The sequence below is a fragment of the Sander vitreus genome, chromosome 18, assembly GCF_031162955.1.
Source record: "Sander vitreus isolate 19-12246 chromosome 18, sanVit1, whole genome shotgun sequence".
Taxonomy (NCBI): Eukaryota; Metazoa; Chordata; class Actinopteri; order Perciformes; family Percidae; genus Sander; species Sander vitreus.
Window position 1 is genome coordinate 3,524,807 of NC_135872.1, and position 10,521 is coordinate 3,535,327.

The following is a 10,521-nucleotide window of genomic DNA, read 5'->3' on the forward strand; positions in this document are numbered from 1 at the left end:
ATATTATTTTATTGCGGTTAGCTTAACCCTCAAAAGTCTGTTAGCATATCACTCTATTATATCAAGGACTTGGTAGTTTTAAGATACTGTAAACGACTGATAGACACAAATGAACAAATGTATATTTTCATAATTTGTACCCGAAGCTAAAACGTTATTTCCAGCTGCGGTTCCGTTCGTATTTGACCGTTAACGTAACGTTACTTATAGCTAACGTGGCTAAAGCTCAACGGCTAACAGCTAGCTAACTGTCAGTGAGCTGAGAGTTGGTCCATGTGGTTGAAGTTACATTTAATTACACTTGCCTTGTCCAATAATGCTACCAAGGCAACTATCATTTAACTTATATTATAAAACAGTGTCCTAGTTGTATTTAGGCGGACATTAACAGCAGAATGAGGGCTTGTTTTGGTGTTAAAACACAGCTGCTAATCAGCAGAGTCTTCAGTCGTCCATCAACAGCAGGTGATGATCTGATCATGTGATATTTGCATGTTTTCTGCAATAATATTGGATGTATTTTTTTTGACAATTATTTTATATGTTTCACTTGTAATGCCTGTTTTGTTGGTTTTACGTGCATCCCATATTATGTGATCCATCCGTCCATCCATCCATCCATCCATCTATCTATCCTAATTAATTGGGTTAGGGTCTTGCACCAAACAACCTTACAAAGTCACTTTTAAACTATCCATGTTTGTAAATTGCTGGTCATCTCATTCAGGATAAGTTCTTTGTTATTAAACCTATATTTAACTAATGTTTGTGTGTGACAGTGCGATGGCGAGCAGCTCAGACCAGACTCCTCTGCAGCCCTCCAGCTGGCGAGGAAAAGCCCCAACACTCCATGCTGCGACACCTGACCACCAAAATAAAAGCCACAGGTCCGATCCCAGTGGCGGAGTACATGAGAGAGGTGCTCACCAACCCAGTGACGGTGAGTGGAAATCAGTCACCCTAAACATCTGTCACAGACAGACCGTCTGCAGGTCCTGGATCAGTTAGAGGAAACTGCCTGTTTGAGATTAAACTGCTTTCATTGGGAAGAACTTTGTTATTTTTGTTTTGATAAATAAATACTTACGAACTTACTTATAAATGTTATTACTTACGAAATTATGGATTTACGGACTTATCCACTCACTCATTTACTTAGAACGTACGAACTTACTTACTCACTCACTCAATTACTTATTTACTCAATTACTTACTTAGTCACTCAATTACTCACTTACTTACTTATTACTTACTTGGAATATTTTTTGAATTCCAAAAATAAGAAACTATAGTGGTTAGAAGTTGGTGTTAGTGGTAGTGGAAGTAAAAAAAAATGTGTCAAACGTTGAAAGAAAGTGTAAAAAAAAAAAGGGACAAAAATGTCAGAAAAAGTCATCGAAAAAACGTCAAAAAAGTGTTTTGGACCCGGGAGGACATGGTCGGTGGTTTAAGATGAACGGTTTCTTTTATATTAACCTTTTTTTTAAAAACCTGAATAGTTTTTGACCCTCTGCCGCTGCTCATCGTCCTTGCTTTTCTCTTTCAGGGTTATTACGTGAGGAACAACATGCTGGGACCGGACGGAGATTTCATCACGTCACCAGAAATCAGTCAGATCTTCGGAGAAGTGAGGCTGAAAAATAAATCCACCTTAACAGGAAAGAAAATAGTCTGACATGTTTCTCGGTTAATTACGGTTTGAGTTAATTTGAGATGAAATGTTTTGAGTTATCTACACATCCACTCAACCCATCTCATCTACAGCTGCGTTACTACAAGCTTTCAACGCGGAAATCCTCCAAAAACGTTGACTTCAAATCTAGTTTTCCATATTTTGAAAAACTTGAAAAAGTATTTTAACTTTTATAAACAGTTATAACAAAAATGAGAAGCGTTTTTTTCAATCACAGTACAATATATTTGTATATTTCTTTGCTTGATCAGTAATAAAAACACCTGACGCATTTAATATTTAGACAAAATAAAGAAAAAGCAACTCTTAGTCACTCTTAGTTGGTTATTTACCTGCAGACCGACTACGCCGTGGCTACGTACGTAGGTACGTGGAGATACCGACGTGCACCTCTTGAAACATGCTCGGCCGTGGCTTGGTAGCGTTGCATTACCCCCCCCCGACTCATTTCCTGGTTCTCCTTCTCCATCAACAACATGAAATCAAGGAGAGGGTTAACTTCTCCTGCTCCAGATTTCCCACCGTGGTCAGAAAGAACAGGGAGACACTTTGTTTCTCCCACTGTGGCCCTCATTTATCAACCTAACGTAGAAACCAGCGCAGATATGAGCGCAGAACTCCTCTTAAGACAGGCTTCACGTGTGATTCATGAAACGTTCGTATCACACCAATCAGAGCGTAAGAATGGTCGTACGTTGATAAATGCAGCGGCTGGGAACGATCGTAATTTAAATCTCACGCCTCAATATATTCTGGGTTTTGAGGCCTCGCCCCTGCAGTTTACGACATGGCGAGACGTAATCCGGCTGAGAAGCAGCACTTTTCAGAGGTGGAGATTGAAACTCTGATATCTCAGGTTCATTTGCACTTACGTTTGTAGATTAGGCAGCCTGAAAACTGGTATTAAAGTCTGTAGAAAGAATGTGGAATGGAAAGAGATCACTCCGCCCTCCGCACACACCTCCACGTGGCCCTGCCCTTCATCTGCCTGAGAGACACACACACACACACACACACACACACACACACACACACACACACACAGGCCCTGCTATTCTCTTAAAGAGAGAGACGCACGCACCAGTATAAACTTCAGTCCACTTGCGTAGGCTACGGCGAAAGCTCTGCGTGGAGCCTCCGGAGAACCATAAATCACACTTAATTGGTTAATCATATAACTGTTTCAGCCATAAGTCTGTCTATTTTAGCCACCTGCATCCTGAAAATCCCCAAAACATGTAAGAATTGTTTACGTCTATTAGCAGGAAAGCTAAATAGGAAACCGCACATTTCAAGAGGACTTGCGTGAACACGTCAAGTGTTTGAAGGTGTGTTTCTGTGTCTTCCAGCTGCTCGGCGTCTGGATCGTCAGCGAGTGGATGGGAGCCGGTCGACCCACACAGCTGCAGCTGGTCGAGCTCGGACCTGGGAAAGGATCGCTGGCCAGCGACGTCCTCAGAGTACGGACTTTATTTAGTACAGCAGCAGGAGCTGAGAGGTCAGGGAAGAATACAAACAAATGCATTAGAAGTTTGACAGGTTTTTTTATTTTTAATTTTGCGTACAGCGACTTCCTGAAGTGTTGTCATCAGTGTTAGTGGAGACTTCAGAAAGTTCTGGTACGTGTCCACCGTCACGCATCATTTCCAAGCTTTCCATTCAGTTCTACAGGAGCAGCGGTGCAATGCATTCTGGTAGCGTTGCAGGGACTTTGGAGAAGCGCGGCGTCGAGTCGCCTGCTCCTCACGGCTCGCCGCCTGCTCCTCACGGCTCGCCGCCTCTCACAATCTGACGAAAATCTTTTAAACAGACCGTTGTTGATCTGAAATGAAGACAGATTCAGCAACTGTACGGCCTTTCTCTCGGCATTTCTCGCTTAAAATGAAGTAATTTCATACAGGGACGCAGAGCAGCACACAAACAGGCAGAAGATTACAAATAAAAATATTACGGTGCAAATCCTCCATCATAACAGCAATGCTCCAAGGTCCAAACGGCTTTTAAAGGGAATGGGAGATGATCTCTGATTGGTTTATTGCATGTTACGCCCAAAACACACCTCTGATTAATGAAGACACTAAGTACAACCCTTTAGAACCATGCGCACGGACCCTTTTTTCCGCCGTCAAAACTAGCAAGTGGATTTGGACACGCCCTAAACGCACCTGCACCAGGCGCTTCACGCCGTGCGCTTAGATCGCTAAAATAGGGCCCCAAGACTGTGATTGGTTTACAGATTGGAGACATACTAACAGTAATCAAGCTTGGCCAGGATACGTTTGAATCTCATATTTCAGAGAAATGCACAGACAGAAAAAACCTCTAGGGACAAAACCTGCACAGTTACAATTCAGTATCGTTAAGGACAGGAACTTTAGGGGACATACAGTACACGTACGTAAGAAAAGCCCATATTTGAGTGGAGAGGGACTTAAATATGTGTTCAGCTGTATGATAAGGTAGTGAGTTTACTTTCTGTGTTGTTTCTCTCTCTCCAGGTGTTCAGTCAGTTGCGGTCCGTGCTGGACGGCGCCTCCGTGTCCCTCCACCTGGTGGAGGTGAGTCCGGCGCTGAGTCGTCTTCAGGCCCAGAGTCTGACCGGGAGCCGCAGCCAGGAGGCGCACGCCGAGGACGAGCCGGCGTACCGACGCGGGGAAACCGCTGGCGGGCTGCCGGTGTCCTGGTACCGCCGCCTGGAGGACGTCCCCACAGGTACAGCTGACGGGACCGGCTTTCCACAGGATGTCTTTTGATTCTTTTTCTTCACATAAAGAGAGTACAATTTGGGTTAATGATCTCACAGTCAGTTCCTCTTTTTCTTCTCTCAGGATTCAGCATCTTTCTCGCTCACGAGTTCTTTGACGCTCTGCCCATCCACAAATTTCAGGTATGTTTTAAAGCCGCTGTGTGTGGAACTCTTAATGTAATAATTACATTTTTTTTTTTAATCAATGTTTGTAGAAAATGTGGTTGTAGAGGCCTTCCGTGCTGTCGACCACACACTTGTACCTTTTGGGCAATTTAGAAATCTGATTTTAAACCTCCAAACTTTTAAATGCTTTTACATAACTGTATTTCATTTACATCCTAATTATCCTCATTCATCAGGAGCGTGCCTATGTTCCCACAGCCCTATGTTCCCACATTTCTAAGAATTGTTTTCAAAATTAGGCCCTATGTTCCCACAGTTCCCACATTTCTAAGATGTTTTACCAAAATTAGGCCCTATGTTCCCACATTTCCTTTTGGGGACCATTGGGCTTTGGGACCATAGGGCTGTGGGACCATAGGGCTGTGGGACCATTGGGCTGTGTGAACATAGGGCTGTGGGACCATTGGGCTGTGGGAACATAGGGCTGTGGGACCATTGGGCTGTGGGAACATAGGGCTGTGGGAACATAGGGCTGTGGGAACATAGGGCTGTGGGAACATTGGGCTGTGGGAACATAGGGCTGTGGGACCATAGGGCTGTGTGAACATAGGGCTGTGGGACCATAGGGCTGTGGGAACATAGGGCTGTGGGACCATAGGGCTGTGGGAACATAGGGCTGTGGGACCATAGGGCTGACCCCCATTCATCTATCAAATAATCAGAAAGTCTTAGTAGCCTTCTAGTATTTTTTATGATGGTATTGCTTCTTCTCTGTGTTGTCGTTTTATTTTGTTTTTCAAAAATAACAAAGTGCAATTCAAAAGTGCTCTACAGTGTAGTGGATTTAGAGACTAAGGCACACTGAGGCACACAAACCAAATATGGATACTTAAAAGAAGTTTAAAACAATATCAATTGGCTAAAGTTGACCCAATGACATTGTAAATGAGCGTCGCCCCTCAATGATCTCTCGAGTATAAATAAAGGTTGAATGAATGACTACCACCAGATGGAGCCAACATGAAATACATTTTTTAAATCCCTCACTTGTTGAAACCTGCAGCACCCTCATGCCGTACAGACAACCCTCTCTCCTGTGTTTAGTCCTGTGTGTTTGTAGCTTTTTCCAACATTTGTCACTTTTTTCAACATTTGTCACTTTTTTCAACATTCCTTTGTCATAGTTGTGATATGTAAACGGGTCAAATTTGACCCGAGGACGACACAGGAGGGTTAAGCGCACGGGGGATTAAAAAAAAAGTAACTTCCCCCATACATTCTGTGTCTCTTTGTGTGATTTTGAGTCTCTTCGTAGTCATGTTGTGTCTCTTTTTGGTCATTTTCTTTTCTTTGTGGTAGGTTTGTGTCTCTTTTTAACATGGATTTGTAGCATTATTATCACCATATCTGTGTCTAAAACGTTGGAAAAGCTCGAGCAGATATACATAAATAGCATTCAAAAAGACTGGCTCTCTAAGACTGGCTAAAGACTTCAATCTACAGTCATTCAATGTGAGAAAAGTCTTTCAAGTTACGTTCGTTCATTCATTCATTCGGTGCTGTCCATACGGCTCGGGTGCTGCACCTACACCCTGAATGTGCGTAATCGTAATAATGTGTGTTTATTTTGCGCAGCGGACGCAGAAAGGCTGGAGGGAGGTGATGGTGGACATCGACCCAGAGAAGCCCAACCAGCTGAGGTTCGTCGTGGCGCCGTCTCCCACTCTGGCCTCGTCCACACTCGTCCAGGTAACGGACCTGGACACCGCGTGTCACACAGCAGATAGAAAACGACACAGTTGTTGTTATTTTCACCTCACACGTCGGCTAACTGACAACTGAACACAATCTGTCTCGTGGTTGTTTAAGAGGCATGCTGGGACATGAGTGTACTCCACCGATTCTCCTTTAAAATGGACGCAGCAGAACCAGAGATCAGTGCTGTAATCAGTAACATTTACTCCAGTACTGTACTTTAGGTACTTGTACTTTACTTGAGTCTTTTCTTTTCATGCCACTTTTTACTCCACTACATTCATCTGTTACAGCTTTATTTACTAGTTACTTTACACATTAAGATTCCTGCACACAGAACACATGTAGTTTATAAAATCTGATGTTTAATTCTAAAGTAAACTAGCCAACAATATAACGGCTGTCATGATTAGATCGTTAAACACACAAGTGTTTGGATCCTTTACACTTTCTACAATGGGAGGATTTTACTGCATTCAGTACTTTTAATACTTTAAGTACATTTTCCTGACGATACTTTCATACTTTTACTTAAGTAACATTTTCAATGCAGGACTTTTACTTGTAATAGAGTATTTTTACAGTGTGGTATTTACTTTTGTACTTTTACTTAAGAGAGATATCATCTTTTTTTTAATTTTCACATTCTTCTTTCTAATATAACAGATGTTATGTTATAAAAAATGGTCAACATTTCAATCAATCAGTGGTCTCACTTTCTGGGATGTTAATTATGAATTAAGACTCAACTAATGATTCTTTTTGAAATACTAAAAAATGCTCCAGATAACGTCGTTAAAATGTCTTTATTGTTCGACAAACAGTCCAAAACCCAAATGTACAGAGATAATCCTCCCAAATCCTTTTAGAACCAGAGAAGGTTTGACATTTCTGATTGATAAACTACTTAAAAGATTTATTAATCATCAAAATGAATGACATTTGCCAGCCCTCCTTAAAAAGTGTGAACCACGTCTGTGTGTTTAAAGTCAGACTGTTGTCTCCTGCAGAGATGAACTGAGTGTCTGTCTGTCTGTCTCTGGGTGTGCTTATTTAACTATATTCGTGGGGTCCAAAAACCGGGGAGGCCAGTATACTTGTGGGGTCTGCCCACCCTTGTGGGGCCCAAAATGCTGGACCCCACAAGGTTAAAGGTCTGTTTGAGGGTTAAGACTTGGTTTTAGGATTAGGGTTAGAATGAGGTTCTGGTTAGGTAAGGGTTAAGGTTAGGCATTTAGTTGTGATGGTTAAGGTAAGGGGCTAGGGAATGCATTATGTCAATGACGGGTCCCCACAAAGATAGTGAAACGTGTGTGTGTGTGTGTGTGTGTGTGTGTGTGTGTGTGTGTGTGTGTGTGTGTGTGTGTGTGTGTGTGTGTGTGTGTGTGTGTGTGTGTGTGTGTGTCTCTCTCTCTCTCTCAGGCAGATGAAGGGCGGGGCCACGTGGAGGTGTGTGCGGAGGGCGGAGTCATCATCCAGCAGCTGGCCCGGCGGATCCTAGAGGATGGCGGCGCGGCGCTGATTGCCGACTACGGCCACGACGGAACCAAGACGGACACGTTCAGAGTGAGATGAACTCTTTTAAACTGGGTGGCCACTTTATTAGGAACACCTGTACAACCTAATGGAGTCCAGCCATAACATCTGGATTCATGAAGCTCATAGTGTTAAAGTAAGAGTTGTATTGGACTACATTACATTGAGAGACTATATATTATATTTATAGAAGTTTTAGTTTAGTTGCACAAAGAGTGAACAAATCGACAGTTCAATGGTAAAGTAAACTGAGTATTTTTTTGAACTTCACTTTTTCGAGGCTGTCATAAGACCGGCCCTTTCATTTCTTTTTTCACTGCTGTGAATATTGCACTTTGGATACTATTTCTGTTGTAGTTTCCTTCAGGTTATGAATTGCTTATTGCTTGTCAGAACTTCCTCCTTCTGTCTTATGTATAGTTGTATACTGTATTGTCCGTACTGACCATATTTTATAGTGTTGTGTTTTCTTTTGTAAGACCACATGAATATCCCCTTACAGCACAGGTGTCAAACTCAAGGCCCGCGGGCCAAATCCGGCCCCTTATATACATTTAGGTTCACAATACATTTTGGCCCACCTACTTTTTGTCACTTTTCACGTTTTTTTGTCGACATTTTTGATGCGTTTTCCAAACGTTTTGGGCATTTTCGACATTTTTGACGACCAAACTGTAAGTGGGAAGACTATATGAGAAATACAATAATACAGTCAAAGATATTTGACTTTTCCCATGACATAAAAACAAACTATGTCTGGCCCTTGATGTGATTCTCATTTTCTAGTGTGGTTTTAGGGGAGTTGAGTTTGACACCGCTGCTTTACGGGATAAAAACGTCTCACTCTGACTTTGACAAGCAGCAACAGAAAAATAGCTGGAGTTTCTTGAAACGTCATTTTTAGCTGTTGTACCTGGAATCTACTTTGTGTATCTCATAGCTTTTGTGCTCTTGTAATTCTGTTGTCTTTGTGAGGACCTATTTGAGATTTTGAGGACATTTTTTGGACAGTTGGGACACTTTGTTCCGTCCTGTCTTCAGTTCTAGCTGAAGGAAACAGATGTAGGAAGCAGTGAAGTCCGTCTGCTGCCGGCCGAGAGGAAACCAGCTGCTCTTCCCCGACTCCTCCTCTGACTTTGGCATTTTTTTTCTCTCAGTTACATCATACAGGGTTTCCACCAGTGTATTTAAGAATTTTTTTAAACTACAGGTACAGTAAGACAGCTCGGTTGGAAACTTAGACAGTCATATTTCCACATCTCCAGTTAGCTTTTAGCACTGACTTAATGTAGAGCCCTATGAAATCTGTCTTATAGCTTCTTTTTCATGATTCTGTTATTACAGAGAACATTTGGGCTCTAGATTAAAACTGCCATCAGTCTGAGACCGGCCCCAGCCGGGCCCTCGTCAAAAAAAGACACTTGCCACTGGACCTAGCAACTATACTGGGGGAAACCCTGTCATCATTTTAACTCTCCTGTTGTCCTCTCATTTTCTACAAGTTTCTATATCAGAAATTAGTGTTTCTCTCAAGCAAATTGTCCAAAAAAAAATAACGTGGATGGTGGCCGGTTAGCTCAGTTGGTAAAGGGGGCGCACATATGAGGTTTATTCCTCGATGCAAAGGGTCCAGGGTTTGAGTCCAACCTGTGACAGTTTTCCTGCACGTCTCTCTCCCTTTATGTCTCAGCTTTCCTATCATTAAAGGTGGAAATGCCCAAAAAATAATCTTTAAAAAAATGAATATTACGTGGATGGTTCCGCACAACGCTCTTCACGTGTTTTATTCAATTTGATAGCATTTGAAGAAGAAAATGTATAAAAGAACGTTGAAAAAGAGCGACATCACAAAAAGTGATAAAGAACATCGGGAAAAAGTGACAAAAACTTTCAGGAAAAAAAGCAGAAAGTGTCTTATGGTTTTAATTTTACATTTTGACCCAGAAAAAGAAAAAGGTGCATGGTCGACGGGAAGACAACACGCCGGTTAGAAGGCTGGTCATTTTTCACGTCAGAACGACCCAAAAAATAAGTGAGATTTTCTGTAAAATTGCAGAATTCCTGATGCTAAATATAACTTTGTGAACATGTAATACGCGTGAAGCTCGTTGCAGTCACGTGATCACAGAGTAGGGGCGGTTTACTGACTGCACGTGACGTTTTCTCGGCTCAGAGATCTGACGGGAAACTCTTTTTTGTTTTGACTCCGTCAGGGTTTTAAAGACCACCGTCTCCATGACGTCCTGTCCTCGCCCGGCTCTGCCGACCTCACCGCCGACGTGGACTTCAGCTTCCTGCGGAGGATGGCCGGAGGGGGCGTGGCCTGTCTGGGACCCGTCCCGCAGAGGACCTTCCTGAAAAACATGGGCATCGACTCCCGGATGCAGGTGAGTCCGTCGCTCCGGCAACGGAACTAGTTTTCTAAGATATCATGATCACGATTATTAAATATCAGAGATTTAACAGTTCTACTGTTCCCTTTAGAAGAAGGTAATCTTCTCTTTTATCCTTTACCGTTTTCTTTTGGGTGTGTTTTAGTTGAAATTGTATTTTTATTTAAATATATTCTCCATGTTTTAACCCTCCTGTTGTCCTCGGGTCTAATTTGACCCATTTCTGAAAAGTTTCTATATCAGAAATTTGGGTTTCTTTCAATCAAATTGTC

The 10,521-nt window shown here is 42.4% G+C and overlaps 1 protein-coding gene across 2 annotated transcripts in view; it reads left to right on the top strand.

Moving 5' to 3' along the window:
* Window positions 1–16: 16 nt before the first annotated feature.
* Window positions 17–10,521, top strand: part of ndufaf7 (NADH:ubiquinone oxidoreductase complex assembly factor 7) — a 13,739-nt gene continuing 3,234 nt past the window's right edge. The window contains exons 1-9 of one of the 2 annotated variants that reach the window (XM_078275130.1): window positions 17–465; window positions 780–940; window positions 1,547–1,627; window positions 3,043–3,153; window positions 4,192–4,405; window positions 4,522–4,580; window positions 6,201–6,314; window positions 7,743–7,886; window positions 10,070–10,243. In XM_078275130.1, the coding sequence (XP_078131256.1) occupies window positions 396–465; window positions 780–940; window positions 1,547–1,627; window positions 3,043–3,153; window positions 4,192–4,405; window positions 4,522–4,580; window positions 6,201–6,314; window positions 7,743–7,886; window positions 10,070–10,243 (1,128 nt within the window). In that variant the 5' untranslated portion in view covers window positions 17–395. The remainder of the gene's footprint in view (window positions 466–779; window positions 941–1,546; window positions 1,628–3,042; window positions 3,154–4,191; window positions 4,406–4,521; window positions 4,581–6,200; window positions 6,315–7,742; window positions 7,887–10,069; window positions 10,244–10,521) is intronic. The other variant, XM_078275131.1, reaches the window with a different exon arrangement.